This window comes from Malus domestica, chromosome 15, assembly GCF_042453785.1.
Source record: "Malus domestica chromosome 15, GDT2T_hap1".
Taxonomy (NCBI): Eukaryota; Viridiplantae; Streptophyta; class Magnoliopsida; order Rosales; family Rosaceae; genus Malus; species Malus domestica.
The window spans coordinates 28,172,579-28,192,222 of NC_091675.1; the positions used below are offsets into that span (position 1 = coordinate 28,172,579).

Here is a 19,644-nt window from a genome sequence, read left to right on the forward strand (position 1 = left end):
TGTCCAGTTTGACAAGTGTTTAGACATTATGCATATTTTCTTACTTTTCTCCTTAGTCTATTGGTTTTCCCCATTCCTTGGGTTTTACCATAGCAAGGTTTTTGTGAATTTTTACAAATGCATACTTCAAAGTAAATTTGAGACTCGCGATCACCCGTTGTGTCGATGACTTCATCAACTATTCTACCTTATCTGCGGAAGATCTGATGCGATGGTTTGTTGAGTATTTACACACTCAAGGGGGAGTGTTGCATTCATATTTAGAATAGGAATGTGATTGTGTAAATCCTAGGGAATCTGGGAATGTATCTTATATTCCTATTAGGACTAGATTACCTATTAAATGTTGTAATCCTAAAGGGAAAGGTTTTACCCTTCCTACTACTATAAATAAAGGCACAATGGGGTAATCAAACACACCTCACAATTAAATCAATCTATCTTCTCCCTAAAGCTTGCTGCACTTCTCTCTCTCTAACCTAGATCGCTCAATCAAATAGGCCTACAACATATATATATATAGTAAGGAAAATATAAACATAGAGGGGTTCATGCATCATGGGGAATGTTTTCATGCTTCGTGAACGTTTCAAATATCTCCCTTTATTTTAAGTGTACCTGATTGGCAGAAAACAAAGAGAAACCTTTGAATTTTGTGAAAGATAGCCTCCTACTACGATCCGTCAATTCCTCAGCTTCTAGTAAGAGCATGTTGATAACGTGTTGTAAACCTATTTGATCGAACTAATCTAGTGGATTAGAGAGAGAGGGGGCCGGTGGCAATTAGAGAGAAGAGAGAGGTGTGTTTGAGTCATCTCATTGTGCCTTTATTTATATTAGTAAGATAGACAAAAATCTTTCACTTTAAGATTACAACTCTTAATAGGTAATCAACTCCTAATAGAAATATAAGATACATTTATATATCTACTATGATTTACACAATTACATTCCTATTTTAAATATGATTACAACAAATTTTATGTATTCAGTTAATTGTAGTAGCTTATTTATATGTTTTTATTGTTATACAATAAATTTAATTTAAAAAATAAAAAAAAAATAAAAAAACACGATCAGGTCCCGCTTAGACTCTTAGGGGCTAGGACCTACCCTTCTGTCTGACTACTTAACGCTTTTTAGAACCTAGGTACAGACGTACAGTTAGCAGTCTTGCAGATTGGTGACCATCCACAACTGCCACTGACAATGATTGAAACTTGTCGCCACGAAAGTTTTTCAAAGGCCCAGCGGCTGCAAACAAGTGGAGGAGAGGAGAACATGGACTAATCTGTCGTACATGCTCTGAAAAGAATCTTTTGGTTTTTATTTGTTTTCTGTTTTGTATGTGGTTTTTTTCTCGTACAGCCGAGAGTAAATTAGGCATGGCATCAATGTTAACATGTGCGACTTTCTGCAGTTCTCAAAAAATTCACCAGAGCATCTTCAATGGAAGACGCAAAATTTGGTTGGCCGGAAAACACTCCGGTAGGAAAAATACAAAACAATTACCTTGGTCGAAAGATATAAATAAACATATAAATTACATGTTTTATATATTTTTCAGAGGTTGACCCTGCTATTCAAAGAAAAATAAATACGACATTTCTATATTTGTTACAACTAAGATATACATCTCTCTAAAATGTAAAATAAGATGTAAATGTGATATTTATATCTCAAATTTGCATATCTACATATTAGATGCTCTCAAGGTATTAGATAAATTTAAAAACACTTATGAGAAGAAACTCAAAACTTTCAGCAACTCAAACCTACATGGGAAAGACAAAGTCTGAAAATGAAAAGATAAATCCGAAAGTCGGAGTTGATTTTCACACCCATCTTTTATTTCTGGTCCGAATTGAATAATTCAAATGAAAACAAAGGACAAGAGGTGTGTAGGATGACAAAAAGAGTATGCTTATCAATCCCATAGATAATGGCATACAGATGAAACTCAATAAGTGTTTCTGCATATTCTGAAAACATCATTCATTTATATATACACAAAGAATAACACATCTTTCTGGTTTCCACAGCCAAAATTACAAATCTGAATCACTTTTAGCCGAGGACTTCGTCTGCAGAGTTTATGGTAACCAGTAACAAGACTGTTAGCACAAGAAAAAGTAAAAGACCATAAGCAGCCGAGTTGAAGTTGCTTGTTCTTCGTGTCCTTTCTGAAGTTGAGGAGGAATCGGCCACTATTATTGTCATGTAGAGCTATTGATCCCAGTAGTTTCTAAGTTGCGACATGTGGAGCAAAAGTTCGTCCCTGCCCAAGCCAGTTACACTGCTAGTCATGATCCACGGGGGAGGTACGTGGTAGTTGTCTTTGATAAACTGCTGAAAATCCCTGAGGTTCTCATCTGCCCTTTTACCTTTGCCCGCCCTCATTTTGTCACACTTGGTGAAGACAAAAGTCATCAGTATCTAAAAAGCAGAAAGAGCACACGAATTATGAGCAATTTATGAAGAAGTTAACATAAAGTTATTTCATATCGAAGAGCAGTGTACATTGTTATGTCCAAGCCAATTAGCGCAGTCTAGGTCAATTTTCTGAGGCGGAACACTAGCATCAACAAGGAGTAGGACGGTAACAAGAGTATCTCTGTTCAAAAAGAAACCTTTGACATCAACTAGTGCGTATCAAACACACTTAAACTTGGAACTTGTAACTTAAGGGGATATGTGACAAGAACGCTGCACGCTATTAAAATTTTAGTAGCAGAAACAGGGATTCCAGCAAGCTCTCTCCACCACTTATACAAAATTCAGCTTACACAACAAGTTCATAAAAGTAATCATTTTCCAATGTCAGTGAGTGACATGATGGAAACTTAGTAAATTAGATTAAGAACTACAGGACCCATTAAGAATAATGTCATAGGACTTAAATATTCAGCATTTGTAAAAAACTCAAGTCACCAAAGCCCTGACCACGACTACCTGGGACGTGGGATCTGGTTGGCAAGAGAGCTGTATTCATTACGAAGCGGTAGGCAATGAAATGCATGTCAAATAATATGCAGGAATCAGGATAACGGTTGGTAAGTGAAAACTTAGTTTCATGTGCGTAGAGCATCTTCCTATACTAATTTGTATTCTTCATTACTTCACTGATACATATACTGACTTGCATGGATTTGTGACACATAATTTGTTTTTCAAATTTGGTCTCCCTGACATTACCTGACTTGCATTGTATGAACAAACTCAAACCCAACTGATCTAGAGCTAATTCCAATAAAGTTCAAGACTTTCTTCAGCGCAACTAGTTCCAAACAGTCACAAATGGAGATAACATAACCTAGGAGATTAAAGGCCACAAGCTTGTTTTTTTTTTTTTTTTTTTTTTTTTATACGAAAGAAGGAAGTGCCTTACCCATAACCAGGCAAATCCACAAAGTACCAACTTTTGTTGACCAAGAAATGATTGACGAGCTTCGTCTTCCCTGCATAAGTTTACACAAAAATAATCAAAACCCAGATGCCAAAACACATTCAAACTGCATAAGTTCACACAAAAATAATCAAAGCCCAGAACAAACCTGGTTTCTTAGATGTAAGAACTGTTGAATTGTAATCTTGTCTTGAGCCAAAGATAATGGATCCAGCCCATGCATAAAGAAAGATCTATGCACATGCTAGAGAATTCTAGCAAAGTTTAAGTTAGTGGAAGAGTATACAAGAATTGTGAGGATTCCACTAACATACAAGATTAGTGTAGATAATTCTATCTTAGGAAGGTAGTGGAATTATCTAGATATCTCTAGCATGATGCTTCCATACTTCTCCAAGGTTTCATCCATACCTATAAAAGGAGAAGGCATTCACACCATTTGAAACAACGAAGAGAGCAAGAAGTGAAAGTGCCAAATGAGAAGATGCAACAAAGCTTCTAAAAGTGTTTGAGTATTCCTCTTGTTCTAAGTTTGTGAGTGAATAAAAATCTTGTGTAATACTTTTAAGTATTCTTTTTTTCTCTTACTTTGAGTATTCTTTCTTTCTCTTACCTAGCTGCATTACATTCTTCTTTGTGAGATAATCTTCAAAGTAATGAAGTCTTTTTAAGCTCCAACAAGAACAACATCCTTCTTGCGAACCAAGGAATTAATGAGCAAGGACTTGCCCACATTGGACCGACCCAGAATAGCGAATTCAGGCCGGTCATGTTTAGGACATTCCTTGGCTCTGGCACTGCTCTTCACGAACTCCACCTCCTTAATCTTGGCGTCGCCGGCGTAGGGTCCGAGCACGATGTTCGACCCGGGTAGGACCATGTTCTCAATCTTCCCCTCGGCCGGGTCGACCCCGGGCGACATGAACAGGACGGTCTTGTCCAGGATTGAGTTAGCCGTGGCTTTTGGAGCTGAGACATGGCGTTTCGGGTGTGGGTTTTGGTTACGACGGGTCGGGTTTGAGAGGAGGGTTCGGAAGGAGAGAGTGAAAGGTCGGGTTTTGATAGGTGGAAGGGGAGACGGTGATAAGAAGGAAGAGATATGCAGGGCCAGGAGGCGGTTTCTGAGTAACATTGTGTGGGTTCAAGAGAGGTTTCGTTTTGTGAGGTTATAGGAAAGGCTAATTAATAAGGCCATTTTGGTGACAATGGAGGCTTGGATTTTTGCTAAGTTTGAGCGTAATGATCTTTATTTTTATTTTTATTTGTTTTTCTTGTTTTTCTATTCGTGCTATATTTTTTATAATCAAATTTGAAGTACGAAGATGAAGATTGAGCTGAATGACTAAAGAGAAGTCATGACATCGGTCATAAAATTAGCCTTAAATGCATGTTCGTAGAGATTAGACAGAGAAATTAATAAAATACCGAGCGTCAACTTCTTATGTTCCTAGGAGTTGTAATCAAATGCCCATGAGCTGGCTAAATTTGCAATGTTGTGCGATGATATTGTAATTTGGGATGGGAGAAGATTTGAACTCGAAATGATTTGAAAAGGAAAACTTAATTATCAGGATAATTCATCACTTGTAAGTAACGATATCCATTATAATCTCATCTTTTAAAAGTTTGATTTTATGCTTGTTGAAACTTAATTTGTAGTTGACGCATTTGCTTATTTAGGATAGAATATTCTAACGCTATCTTGATTCATTTTATTCCTCTAGTAGAATTCCTGATTTTATTGTGACAATATAATTTGGGCTAGGTCATGTTGGAAGTTTGTTGATATAATTTCATTTTAATAAAATGATATGAACTTGTTATTCACAAAAATTAAACTTTAAGACGTTGAATTTAAAAGAAAAGGAAATGATTATGAGTGGCGATTGCTAAGCAGAGCTTTCCTGGTTTTAGTTATGGTTGTGGTTTGTTCAATCTCAGATTCTATAGCCGGGATTGTTGTTGGTAGTGGTGTTTATGGTTTGTGCACTCGGAAAAGGACCATGAGAAGGAAACTCGGCGTTTGTTGGAGGGGACTTATAGAAGGGCTTCTTTACCAACAATTGTAAAATCATTAGAGATTGGTGCAGCCCTTTCTTCATGGAGCCTGTACGACTCTCGGGCTTGCAATGTGTTTAGTCCTCATGATTAAGGTCTAGGGGGTGTTTGTTTGCCCTCGCTAGCTTTCATTGGACTAGACTGGATTAAATATTAGTTAGTTTGTGTTTGTTGCCTTCTAGAACTAGCTTTAATGTGACTAATGAGGACTCGCCTCACCTAAAGAACTCGTTAGACTGTCTTAGGGAGAACCCCTAAACCATGGACTCCATAAAAGCATTTCTACCCTAAACAGCCCCTCGAACAATAGGCAATTCAATCATCCCAAGCGAATAGCAACTGTCTTTGGTGAACAGTAACTACCCAAGTGCATCTCAAATCCTAAACTAAATAGTTGTGGCAATTCATATTAAAAAAAACTATTTTATAAAATAATAAAAGATAATTTAATTTTTATTTCAGATGATAATAAAATATTGATTGGAAGTATTTGAAAATATTGAAATGTGGTATAAGGTGGAAGAACATGGTTAGGTATTTATAGAAAAAAATAAAATATATATATATATATATATTTTAATTAATTTTTAGGATTTTTTTTAATAATTCTTTTGTAGTTTTAATTAATTTTTTTAGATGCCAGCCTTGCTTCACATGGCGTAGGACTAGGTTAGTAGATTTTAGCCTAGGTGAGTGGAATGGGGTGGAGGAGTTTTGGGGGAGGGAGGGGATTTATAGGGGTGTATTCAATTGGGATTTTGAGAGATATTAATTATTTTAATGAATCTAGAAGTATTAAATTATGATTGTAAGTGATTCTCTAAAATTATTTTAATTATTTTAATGAATCTAGGAGTATTCAATCAGAATTTTAAAATAGTTTATTAAAATCCTTAGAAATCTGAGGGTATTCAATTAGGATTTTAAAGAAGTTTATAACATTTTAGGTGATGAAGAATTTGAGAGAATTTGAGAGATTTCATAGTGTATTTTAGCATTCCCAAATCTCATCTCCTCCCCTGAGATTTCAAGGAAAATGAATCAAAATTTTACATAGAATCTCTAAAAATCAATTAAACTCATCAAATTCTATGGATATATAAATCCAATAAAATACCTTAAATCTCAATAGAATGCACTCTCCTTAATTCGCTATCCCCTAGGAGATTTGAGAGGGGGGGGGGGAGAAGTGCTCTAAGACCTTTGCTTCGTCATGTTCTCTTCTTGCGTCCTCTCCTTTTCAACTAGCCCCGAACCCAAAATCACGAACAAGATTCGAACCTCAATCGAAGAACCCACAAGCTCCGTCATCCGATTCACCTCAAACTCGACCTCGATTTTCGACGGAACGGGCTTTGGGCTCCGTCCTTCTTGACGTTTTAATTGCCTTATCTTCGACAAGGCCCTCATCAATTGTGTCATCTTCATCGTTTGCTTCGCATTTTGGGGTTTTATAACAAAAGCCCATAAATGACATCGAGTATGTATTGAAATTTCTCTCTCTGTATCATAATTTTTGTTTTGAAATTCTTTTTTTTCTTTTATAAAATTTTACAAATTTATCTATGAATTTGGTGGTAGAATTTGTGTAAGGCTTTTTATATTAGCATCCCATAAAATGTTGGATGCACTCCACATTAAAATGTAATATTAATGACTTATTTACCCTACTATGCAATGAGAATTTTGACCCTATTAGGTTTAAAAAAATATAGAAAAATTTTAAATACACCCCAAATCACTTTTAACATATTATTTATCTTCTTCAACTATCAAAACCCCTCTCACCCTTCATTGTTGAATAAAACCTAATCAATGAAACTACAAACATGTTGATTGAGAAAAATTATTTTTGACGAATGGAACACGAAATCAGTGTTTCAAAAGCTTCACATGAGGTAAGACTTCATATTTTTCATTGTTTTAATGATTTCGACGACATTGATAATTATTTAATCTTGGTTTTGCTGCATTATTTAAGCTTCTATGTTCGTATTCATCTTTTAGCGATCACAGGGATTACATGAAGAATTAAACACCTAAAATTACCACCTAATATTAAAAATAGACGACATGGGTTTTAATGGTGGAATTGAAAACCCACATATGCTTAAATCCCAGGCGGCATCTTTTGTCAAAATTACAGTCGGCATCCAAATAAGAAGCTTTATTGACTATTTGCATAAGACTATGCCCCCCATTTACTGATTAAAGTATTAGACTAATATTGATATTGAGTTGTATGATGATTCTTAGCAAATAAATGAGGATATGATACAAATTTTTGGTGTATTTAAACATGATAGCATACAAGGCAATGGTTGTATGATTCTTAGAAACTGAACTGAAATATATCCAGTGTCAGGCGAGAGTACATTTGTAAAAAGAAGACTATTTTTTAATGGTGATTTTCAACTAGGCAATGGTTGCAGTGAATATAGTATGGCTATGTCCTTATAGGAGATCATGAACTGATTGTAGAGTGAGAGCAAAAGCCATGGCCCTCGAAGTCTTACTCAATCTTATAATTCAATAATTAGCACTTATAAATCTCATAATTCAAAAACCATGGCCCCTGAACTGCTGCGCTATTCTAAGATGCTTTCTTGCAGGTCGACTTGGTTCGACCAAAATATGCACAAGAAAATGGAAACAACATGATAGCTTTGAAATCATTATTAATGTTATTGAAAAACGTTCAAATGAACCTAAACATTTTTCAAATCATTCGGAAAACTAACGTTCAGATGGTTTGAAATCATTCGGAAAAATAAAAAATGAGTGTTATAAGATTTGAGAAATGTGGGGTGTATAAAAAATGTGGGGTGTATGTAGAAAATGTAAGATGTATTTTGAGAATGTGGGGTGTGAGGGTATTATGGGGAAGGAAGTGGGGTGTATTAAGATAATTTTTAATTGAAATAGCAAATATAGGGTGTATTAAGTATGAGGGGTTTATTCAACAATTTGTGGGGTATTAATATAATAAGCTTTTGTGTAAATTGCTGCCATTATGTTATGGATGTTTAGCAAAATGAGCATAACTGTCAAAAGATTTGCAGTTTTTGTAATATTTTTAGGAAAATGGGTATATATTTTGATATGCTTACATATTCATGGCCAAATTGTTATTTGTGATTGCTGCCTATGATTACTGTTCTTTTTTTTTTTTAAGCTAAACATTTCTTCACATCATTCGGTTTGCTTTTGTTTATATCCAATCTCAGAAACCAGCTTGTTTCATGCACAAAATATGCTACTGTATTTGCTACCGCTCCAGGTCTCACGCTTTCGTGTTATTGCAGCCAATGGAGGAAAACTAAGAAAATTTTGCAGGGACATTGCTCTCTAGCTCGGTGAGAGGTACAATTGTTGGTGTAAGAGATGCATTATGCTCTGTATGTATTTTAAAATTTCAATATCAATAACACATTGACATCAATTGAGCTGCCCTTGATGGCGTTAATTCAACTTTAGTGTTCATAAATGACACTCAAAGTACTTATCCGCGAAATTATCGTTCATTGCTCATGTGTTCGAATTGACATCTGTATCTAGAAGTCCACAGGAGCTTCTCTTTGTGGTTCCCTTTCTGGCCGTGTCCTATGGTACAGGGTCATCTGTGCAAAAGGAAGAATCAACAACTGATGAAAAAGCCCTCGGTTTTAAGGGGCATGATATGCTTGCACCCTTTACAGCTGGGTGGCAGGGTACTAATTTACATCCTTTGATTATAGAATAGTCTGAGGGTAGCTATGTTTATGACAGCAATGTGAAGAAGTATCTTGATGCATCGAAAGTTTGATCTTCCAGCTCCATTTGTATTCTGCACGCTGACTGCCCGTAGTATAGGCGCCATCACCTTCCAGGCGAGATAGAAGAGTTCTCTACGAGACTAGCAAACAATATGACATTGTATCTATTGCCGACGATGGGGACGAGGTAATCTATGATTTCGAAGGCTTGGCTATGTGCATGGGTGTGACAAATAGAACGTTAAACCAGACCTTATATCTGTGTCGAAGGCTCTTTCTTCTGCACATATGCTAATCGGCTTTGTTCTTGTGAGCCCAGAAGTTTCAGATGTCATACACTTTTAAAGCAAAGTTTGGTTCTTTTTGTCATGGGTTTACATATTGTGGACACTCTCTGCCTGTGCAGTTCCAATTGAAACACTCAAGATCTACACAAGTAGTTGAAGAATATGTGAAGGAACTCAAGTTTAAGCACAAGTAGTTGCAACTTGTAAATGCATTGATAGCCGATGATGGTGAAAAAAAATATGTAGACTTTCATGTAAAGCAAAGTCCTTTTTCCGTTGTGTTTTCTAAGATGAATGATATTTTGAATAAGACATTTTCTCTCTTAGAAAAAGAAAGGTTTTTTAGACAAGGAAGTTTTCATAAAAGTAGAAAATAAAATTTAGTCCTAGGTAGTCCTACATCAAACGTTTCACAATTTTAGTACTGGTTAGTCTATGGCAAGTCAATCCAGCTTAGTCTTTGAAACTAATCAATCTAAGATAGTTCGGTGCAACAAACGTATTAGGGGTTTAGGACTAAGGGTCCTCCATGATTGAAGAATCATATTGTATTTTTGATATGTTTGTAATTGTAGCCTTGTAGGGTTGTGATGTTTTATTGCATGTGTAATCTCTTGTGTTGTTCTAAGAAGCACATTTAACATGTATGTTGTATGTACTTTTTTTTTACTATTTTTAATGCAAAACAAACAGAAGTTCTATCGCTAAAAATAATAATTAGTAAAAAACCTACAATTTTCAAAAAAATTTATTGACACTCTAAAATTTTTATATTAAAAAAAAAACATAGTGTTACGAATAGTGCGCGATTTATCTGAGTTCCAATAAAAGTTGCCTGTGGGCACACTGCACACATGGTGATTGGCGACACAAGATGTCTATGGCTAAATTAAAACGAGGATAAAACGCAACGACGCCGTAAGAAACACTTTAATCCCCAGTTATAGAAGACCGACTCTGCAAGTCAGAAGGAAACACCATCATTTGGCTTTGGGCTCACAGCTTTTCGAACCGGCGTCATCTCTTCCATCCACAATGTCATGGCTGGCTAAATCCATTGCCAACTCACTCAAGCTCGACGACGACGGCGACGGTGATTACGATGGCCCAAACCCTAGCTCCAACAATGGTACAGACCCAAATTCAACCCGACCCGAATCCAATTCACCGTCGGCTCCCACCGTCAAAGGCGACATCTCCGAGCTAACCAAAACCCTAACTCGCCAGTTCTGGGGCGTCGCCTCCTTCCTCGCCCCGCCTCCCGATCCCACTACCCGTCCTCCTCCTCCCAACCCGTCCGACCCGGCCCATCCCTCCGATCCCGAACCTTCCGAGGAGGACGTGATCTCCGGAATCCGCAGCGACTTCGCGGAGATCGGCGGGAAGTTCAAGACCGGGATCTCGAAGCTGTCGAGTAACATAGCGGTTTCGGAGTTCACTAAGATCGCTTCGAATTTGCTTCAGTTTGGATCGGAAGAGGAGGCGGAGGCAGCTGGTGCTGCTTTTGGTGTGACCCAGGAAGTTCTCGCGTTTGTCAGGAATATCTCTATGCATCCGGAGACTTGGCTCGATTTCCCTCTCTCTGACGACGACGAAGACTCAGATGGTATGTTCTGCTTCGATTTGACCATTCCATTGTGTAATTCAATTCAATGTGCTTTGTTTTCATGAATTATTTGGTTATCATTATGCTTTATTTTCATGAATTATTTGGTTATCTTATTGTAAATTAGTGTCGATTTATGGTCAATGTCCGTAAATGATCAATTTGAGCTATTTGTGTTGCCAATATGGAGTTTTCGATTCGTATTTGTTTCAATTGCAGCTTTGAATTTAATGCATTGTATTCTGATTCAATGAGCTAAATCTCAGTTCAGGTTGTGATGTAAGGACTTAAAACTTTAATTTCTTCAGGAAATATTAAAATCCGAGTTGATGTTTTATTCACATGTAATTGCCAATTTGCTGCCTTGTTCAATTTATTTGGATAACTTTGTTGTAAATCATAATATTTGTGCTTGATCAATGATTCAATAGATTTGAAAAACCGTACGGCTTTGGAATAAGAACATTGTGAGTTTTGATTTTCCAGATTTTGAATTGTCTGATGTTCAACAAGAGCATGCTCTGGCTGTTGAGCGGCTTGCACCATCATTGGCTGCTCTCAGAATTGAACTTTGCCCTGAGCATATGTGCGAGTCTCACTTTTGGATGATTTATTTCGTGCTCTTGCACCCTAGACTCACTAAACATGATGCCGAGCTTTTATCTACACCTAAGGTGAGTTGATTCTATGTAGTGCTGACCCAAAACTTGTTATAATTCTGACTCTCCTTTAGACCTTGCTCTGTGATGTATCCGGCAATAGACTAAAAAAAGGTCGTACCCAGTGCACAAGGCTCCCGCTTTACGCAGGGTCTGGGAGAGGTGAATGTCGGCTAGCCTTACCCCCATTTATGGAGAGGCTGCTCCCAAGTCTCTAACCCGAGACCTACTGCTCATGGGCGAAGACACTTGCCATCGCACCAAGTATCCGGCAATAGACTAAACTTAGTAAATTAGAGAATAACTAGAAACAAACAAGATTTATATTGGTTCTGCAGAACTTCTGCCTGCGTCCAGTTGTGATTTCTTTGGGTAGAGAAACTGCGACGTCTTTGATTAATAATAGAGTTACATTACTATTGCAAACCCTAAAACTAATCCCCTCTTTCCTAGCCTTGCCGCACCTATTTATAAGTATAAGGTGTGGTTTACATGCCTATTCTCTAATTAAGTTTCCTATTCTATATGGAAATAGGAAAGTACTTTATTTCCTATTTTATGTGGAATATGAAGTACACTTTATTTATTTTTCCAAATATGCTTCTAGGATTCCCAATCTAATTGTACATGGAAACTTAATTCTTTCCTAATTCTTTTAGGACAAGAATCTTGCACCTTTAGTTTCCCTAATACAATCGTAAACAAAATAGGACACTAACATTGACTAGCCAGTTCCTAACAAAGCTCCCTTTCCATTGTTCTTTCTCATTGCCTTTGTTTTCTTAGTTATTTTTTGTTTGAGCAACTATGGTTTGCTTGACTTGATTATATGTCTGCAGATAGTGGAAGCTAGAGCCATGTTGTCTCATCAGCTTAAGAAGGCAACTAATGAAAATTCAGAGACAGACCCTTCAGGAAGTAGCACTACTTATGTGAAAGGAGTTTCTGATTTCCCAAAAGAACAGCATCTTTCTGTGCCACCTAGTGCTCAATCTGACTTTGCACCACCCAATACGTCTACCATCAGATCAGCTCCTCTCCCACAGGCAGTTGATGTCGAGACAGACAAGCACCCAATTCAGAGTAGCGAAACCCAAATTATTGACAAGCCTGTTATTGAGGAAGGACCAGTAAAAGAGACAAAATATCAACTGCCACTCTCTAATTTTTCCTCTAAAGTTGTGGATGAGAAATATGAGGATGATGGTGATGATTGGTTGAAAGAGGAAACTTCAGAGATGGATGGTGTTGGTGGAACCTCCATCCCTGTAGAGAATGATGAGGATGTATCATTCAGTGATCTGGAGGAGGATGATGGAGACGCACCAGCAAGTTACAAGGTCACATCCGGATCTGATTCGTCGACAAGAGACTCAAGAGATTGGGTTCAACTTACCAGAGCCTCTGCCGATTCAGATAAGGACAGCAACTCTGTTGAGATTAGACATTCTGGGTCTGGCCAGGTAAGTGCTCGTAACTTGGAGACCAAGGAATCTAATGACTGGCTTGATGTTGAAGACATTGATGTTATATGATGAATTCATAAGAACCCTTTTCAGGTCAATATGGCCTCTTCTTCTCATTCATACCTTATTGTATAGATGTGAAATGTCTCATGAGTATGAGTTAGGCTATGAAACCGTATTATTGTACATAACGCCTGTTACTCGATTATTGTTTCTGATGAAGAATGTATTTACAAGGAGCAAGATACAACAACATGCAATAATCTGGATTTATTTCATATGAAGTTGTGTTTTGTTAATCTCATTCTGGTCAATGCTGGAATCCCTAAGTAGTTGAGGTTTTATTTCTAATCCTTGATTGTTCCCTTGGGATGGTTAGATTTTGTGAGAAAGATAACCTAGGTTGAGGATTTCTACAAGACGAAAACAGGATTGAATGTGGTCTCTCTCGTTAAATGAAACTTATGTGTCATTTAATTGCTTAAAGAAGTTGAGTGATCCTAAGAGCTGGTCCTTGAGAGATGTCAAGCATATCAACTAGGAGTAATCTCAGGTTTGTGCGTTGTATGAAATGTAGCCTCACTGTTTAAAGAACTTGAGAAAATTTTCAAGTGTTTAATTGCTTAAAGAAGTTGAGTTATTGTTTAAAGAAGCTTATCATTATAGCTGGTGACCTGAGGGATGCTAAAGCCGATCGACAAAGATTAATCTCTCATGTTACATATAACATAAAAAGTTGTTATTTCCATTTTCGAGAATTATGTGGCGGTAGTTTTTAGTATGTTCTGATAATGTATTTGTTTTGCATTAGTTTGGCTTAAACCTCTATTAGCATGTAGTTGACAATTTGGTGAATGCCTACTAGAATGGCGGTATCCCCTCACCTAATAGGGTAAGGTGTATGATTGTGTGCGTGTACATTTTTTGGTGCTTCAGGTCTGAAGCTTTTACTGTGATTTGCTCCTGTTTTTCTTCTGTTATGGAGGTTTATTGTAGTTCAGTTTTTTTTTTTGGCTTTAGGGATTTCTCTGTTTGTTATTTGGGGCATCTCTCTATTCTTTCTTTTTTTTGTACAACGTTTTGTTTTGTTCTTTGTACAACTGACTGACTTTAGTACGTTGGAGGTTATAGATCCGATTACGAGATCTCATCCGTAGAATAAATGCCCATGAGCCTTTGCTCAAGTGGCCTGGGATGAGACTGAAGCTAGTATGTGAGCTTCATATCTTCCTAAAAAGTGCAGAGGAAAAAGAATTAACCAAATCTGTACGGTGAAACATCAACCAAGCTAACCGCTGACAACATTCTCATTTACAGGCACAACCACACGTACAACACATTAAACTAAAGGACCAAGTACTTAGCAGCAACTTATGATCCGACGGGTCCGAAACTGCTGGAAAGTCGCTCCAGATGTGACCAGACCAAGCTTCCAAGTGAGAATCTTGGTCTTTCTTCTTCTTCTTCTTCTTCTCTTCTATTGGCTACCTTCTGGCTCGTCCTTGACAAGGAGCCCTCAAGAGCACACTTTTGTGATTTGTGAACTGCGATAACGGAGTCTCCGATCTCTTTTGTCACCAGCTTCACCGTGCTTGGACTTATATATCCTGTCCTGAAGCCTCTGTGACATAGATTGATCCTACTGCTTTCTCACCGCGTATTCCAAGTGAGATTCTTGATATTGATAGCCCGTACTCTCTCAGAACCCTTGTGACGTCGGATAACAGCCCCATCCGATTCTTAGCGCAGAGGTCCAGCCTCAGTCCCTGCAAGAATTTCCGTTTTCCATAATGTAGACAAGCAATGCTAGAAAGATCGTATTTTAGAATCGTAAGATGCAATGGTCGGATAAATGGACATACCTGTGGGATCCTCCTCTCGATTGCAGCCACCAAGCATAGAGTACGCTTGTGTCTTTCACTCCCTGTGTTCAAAGTGGATCCGTCCTTGTGCCGTACGAAGTACTCCTGTGACGTGACATTCGTATTTAAATAGCATCACACACCATACAACGAGAAAGATTTCAGTTGCCGTGCACAAGGTCATTGAAAAGTATGTACCTGATCAGCCATGGTGCCCCTTGAGGAAACCACCGCATGGAACACCACGTACTGCAAGTCAGTTAGGGCAGACACCGTGTCAAACAGTAGCTTAGGACGGTCTCGGCTTCTCACGTTCACAACCCAATACCCTTTCTCCTTACAACTCTCTATGTTTACATGGGTTCGATCACAGCCCTTCTTGTGTGCACTATTTCCACCGCCGTCACAACCACGACAACTTTCGTAATCGTCGGTGGCATACATCAATTGGTGCAGCCGCCGCTCCGTGAGGGTGTGGCCACCAGCCGGGGTGGTCAGCTTTACGCCCCTCTTCTCACCGTTCATGTGATGGGCCTCAATCACATTCCCCAGCTGCTCTTGCACATGTGCCAGTCTAATTGGATCCGTGCTGGGTCCTCCTTTCAACCCATCTTCCATGTAGAAAATGCCTGCTGCCCGGGCACTGTGTGTCCAAACCATTGCAGCAGTAATGTTGCAGCCCAACTCCACAAGGACTGCCGATATTTCGGACATGAGTCCCGGTCGGTCCTTGCTGGTCATCTCTAAGGCCGAGTCCTCCAGTTCCAGTTTTACTTCTCTTCTTAGGCATACTCTTGGCTCCAGTGGCGGAGCCAGGAATCTTACCACAAGAGGTTTTAGTGTAAAAGTCCAAATAAAATTTAGGATGGAAAAACATATTGAAAATGAAATCATAGTACTTTCATTCATAATTCATAACGGAAACAATATTACAAGCTATAATTGTCCACGACGAGGTTTCATATTTTGAAAACGAAGCATTATAGCTTCATTTTCAATACAAGCAAAAATATCTCTCTCAATATAAACAAGTAAGCTATCACTCAACCATTGATCTCCCATTTTGTTCCTAAGTGGACCCTTAACAATATTCAACTGGTAAAACTAAAGACAATGTAATGAGCAAATTTACATAATTGAATACTTGATGCATCCTTGTCTCCACCATTTTTTTTGCAAGATCATCAATCCCTTCCAATTGAGAGAAATCACTACTGGAACGCATATAATAAATATAAATCTCAAGTTGATCTTCAAGTGCCAAACGATCCTCATCCGAAAAGTCTTGAGGATAAAATTGAGCAAGATGAAGTAACTTTGGTTTATCAAAAGCTACAAATGAATCTTTCAGACTCAAACATGCCAAACAAAATAAGCAACTCAGTATTTAGCTCATTAAAGCGATCCTCTAACTCCGTAATTTGCTCATCAATGACATAAATAAAGAGCTTCACACAATAATAATGACGATTTGTCTTTATTGGAGCATTACGCCTTGACCTCCCTGGAAGTAGAAATGCCTCTTCCATGTTAGGAACATCAATATGATGTTTTTCACAAAAAGAAGATACTTCATCAACTAATGCATCAAACCCATTATTCCTCATCCAATGTAGCTTTTCCTTGCATGATTTCACTAAAGCCATTGCATTCACAATTTCTTGATCTTTCCTTTGCAATGCTTGTGACAAATCATTTATGAGTCCCAATATGACTTTTATCAAGAAAAGGTGAAACACAAACTCAAAAGTACGTATTTCTCTCATTAACTTATTTGCTTCACCCGTACTTTCATTGGGATTATCATCAATAACCATTTGAAGCACATGAACCACGGATGAAAACATGGAAATGATGTTAATCAAGGTACCATAGTGTGAGTTCCATCGTGTATCACCGGCACGTTTGAGACTTGTTTCTTGATTTAAGCCTCGCCCCGTTATAAGACAATCATTTTCAAAAGCTATCACAAGCTCTTCTTGAAGTTGCTGTCTAAGTAAATCACACCGCTTACAAGATGCTCCAACATGATTAACCACACTATTAGCCGTTGCAAAAAAAGAAGCAATGTCTATATTCTTCTTTGCTACGGCAACAAGAGCTAGTTGAAGTTGATGAGCAAAACAATGAACATAATATGCATAAGGTTGTTCTCTCAATATCTTTGTTTTAAGGCCATTCAACTCATCTCTCATATTGCTAGCACCATCATAACCTTCTCCTCGTAGCTTGAAAATGCTCAAACCGTTGCGAGAAAAGAATGTGTCAATAGCATCCTTTAGTGAACTTGAAGTAGTGTCGGTAACATGTTGGATACCCACAAATCTTTCAATTACATGCCCGTTGTCATCCACATAACGCAACACCATAGCCATTTACTCTTTCACAGACACATCATGTGCTTCATCCACCAATATTGAAAAGAATCTATCTTTTAGACCATCCATGATAGCATCAAGTGTTTCAAGGGCACATGAATTCACAATTTCTTTTTGAATGGAATGAGCTAGTAATTTGAGATTTCCCGGAGCATTTTCCATCACGACTTCTCTAACTTTATCATCATTATTTGTAAGGAATCGCAATAGCTCCAAGTAATTTCCCCTATTGCTTGAAGTGGCACTTTCATCATGGCTACGAAAAGCAAGACTTTGTCGCAATAAAAACTTAGTGCACTTGATTGATGCATTCAAGCATGTGCGATAAGCCTTACAAGCTTGGTCGGAGTGTTTGCTCACTGCCGTTTCAATATGTGTAGCTTGATTCATCACATTTGTAGCAGCTTCTCTAGCCTTATATTGAACACTCCCAACCGGTCCAACATGCATCTTAAATCTTTCTCTTCCTTTCTTCCAAGTCTTAAATCCATCTCTAGTGAAAGCTTCACTACCCACTTGTTCAAAATTGGTTTTAAAGAGATAGCAATAGAGACAAAATGCCGCATCTTTAGATAAACTATACTCCAACCAATCAAACTCATCAAACCATTGGGGAATGAAGCGTCGATTAATTCCCGACATATTAGTTATTGGGAAATTATGACCTCTAGGTTGACAAGGTCCTTTTTGTAGATATGATCTTCAGACCTCATCTCTCATATTAGCATCATAATCTATCATTTGAGTTCTTAATCCAGGATCCGCTTGAAGATTACCCAAAACACCATCTAACTGACTTTGTCTTGAACTTGGAGTTCTTGAACTACCAACAGTATTTGAACTATCAACATTATTCGAACTACCCGAACCCGATGATGAATTTCTCTTAAAAAACCGTTCCATAATAATTCTACACATACAAAATATTCAAAATAAATACTCACAATATAAACAAATCATCAACATAATCAAAATAAATATGAATTGGATTTCAATTAAATTAAATATATTCTACAGATACAAAATAATGAAAATAAAAACTCACAATATAAACAAACCATCAATATAATCAAAATAAATATGAATTGGATTTCAATTTAATTAAATATATTCTACATATACAAAATAATGAAAATAAAAACTTACTATATAAACAAACCATCAATATAATCAAAATAGATATGAATTGGAGTTCAATTAAATAAAATATATATACATATACAAAATAATGAAAATTAAAACTCACAATATAAACAAACCATCAATATAATCAAAATAAATATGAATTGAATTTCAATTAAATTAAATATATTCTACATATACAAAATAATGAAAATAAAAACTCACAATATAATCAAAATAAATATGAATTAGGTTTCAATTAAATTAAATATATCATACATTATACATAGGGTTTAGAACTTACTTGAATTGTGAAATTTCACAATAACAATGAGCAAATACAAAGAGAGTAGCTGGCGCGGCACCACCGCCACAGCGACGACGACGGCAGCACAAAGGCACCTCAATGGTGGTAACAAGGGAGGAGATGGAGTTGAGGGTTTTTTTGGGAGGGGGGGGTGGGTTTGAGTTTGGAGCTTAGGGTTGGAGGAGGAGAAAACAAAAGAAATTTGGGGGTTTTGGAGTGGGGGAGTCGGGTCTGTGAGCAGAGGAAGGAGAGGCTACATTTTTTTTTTCTTTTCAGACCTGGCCCAAAACGACGTCGTTTTGCCCAGGTTGTTTTTTAAAAAAAAAAAGGCTCGCGCACGGCACCTCCTTCTTCTTCAACCTGCAAGGCTGCTTCTTCTTTCAGACATTTTGTCGGCCATGTGGTGTGCAGCTCCAAGAGGTCACACCAGCAGCTCCAAGGGGTCGCACCAGCAACTCCAAGGGACCTCTAAGATTATTTCCATGGCTTCCAAGAGGTCGTGCGACCCCATTGACCCCACTGTGGCTCCGCCTCAGCTCGTAGGAAACTATTAAATTGGTCTCCTCATACAGGTGTTATATAGTTAGGCCGATATCCTCAATGTCTACTCATTGGAGATAAAATGGTTTATATATTTTAAAAGAATGAGCTATTATAACTGGCTTACAACATCCAGTTTATATACTCATACAGAACCTCCAGTTATGCATATATATTTCATCAAGTGGCCTTTTATAT

General features: G+C 37.6%; 3 protein-coding genes, 1 long non-coding RNA gene and 1 pseudogene across 4 annotated transcripts; 1 reads left to right on the forward strand and 4 right to left on the reverse strand.

The window, feature by feature from the left end:
- Nucleotides 1–1,970: 1,970 nt before the first annotated feature.
- On the reverse strand, nt 1,971–4,158 carry LOC139192264 (uncharacterized). The gene is made up of 4 exons (XR_011576312.1): nt 3,555–4,158; nt 3,389–3,458; nt 2,521–2,614; nt 1,971–2,436 (listed from the first exon to the last, which is right to left on the reverse strand). It is a non-coding gene; the product is annotated as an uncharacterized lncRNA (long non-coding RNA).
- A 6,148-nt stretch (nt 4,159–10,306) lies between these two features.
- Nucleotides 10,307–13,521, forward strand: LOC103415971 (uncharacterized). The gene is made up of 3 exons (XM_008354249.4): nt 10,307–11,112; nt 11,599–11,786; nt 12,611–13,521. Exons 1-3 carry the CDS (start codon nt 10,542–10,544, stop codon nt 13,304–13,306), a joined length of 1,455 nt encoding a protein of 484 aa, XP_008352471.3. The 5' UTR covers nt 10,307–10,541; the 3' UTR covers nt 13,307–13,521.
- Nucleotides 13,522–14,475: 954 nt separating this feature from the next.
- On the reverse strand, nt 14,476–16,116 carry LOC139192406 (ACT domain-containing protein ACR1-like; annotated as a pseudogene).
- Nucleotides 16,117–16,424: 308 nt separating this feature from the next.
- LOC139191823 (uncharacterized) lies at nt 16,425–17,474 on the reverse strand. The gene has a single exon (XM_070812847.1). The coding sequence runs from the start codon at nt 17,472–17,474 to the stop codon at nt 16,425–16,427; it is 1,050 nt and encodes a 349-aa protein (XP_070668948.1).
- Nucleotides 17,475–17,927, reverse strand: LOC139191824 (uncharacterized). The gene has a single exon (XM_070812848.1). The coding sequence runs from the start codon at nt 17,925–17,927 to the stop codon at nt 17,475–17,477; it is 453 nt and encodes a 150-aa protein (XP_070668949.1).
- Between the last annotated feature and the right edge of the window lie 1,717 nt (nt 17,928–19,644).

Bases quoted from the DNA above. Each gene is read 5' to 3' on its own strand.
- LOC103415971 (XM_008354249.4), top strand. From the start codon at position 10,542: ATGTCATGGCTGGCTAAATCCATTGCCAACTCACTCAAGCTCGACGAC. The intron at 11,113-11,598 runs GTATGTTCTGCT...TTGATTTTCCAG, and splicing joins CGACGACGAAGACTCAGATG to ATTTTGAATTGTCTGATGTT. The intron at 11,787-12,610 runs GTGAGTTGATTC...ATATGTCTGCAG, and splicing joins AGCTTTTATCTACACCTAAG to ATAGTGGAAGCTAGAGCCAT.
- LOC139191823 (XM_070812847.1), bottom strand. From the start codon at position 17,474: ATGGCTATGGTGTTGCGTTATGTGGATGACAACGGGCATGTAATTGAA.
- LOC139191824 (XM_070812848.1), bottom strand. From the start codon at position 17,927: ATGCATGTTGGACCGGTTGGGAGTGTTCAATATAAGGCTAGAGAAGCT.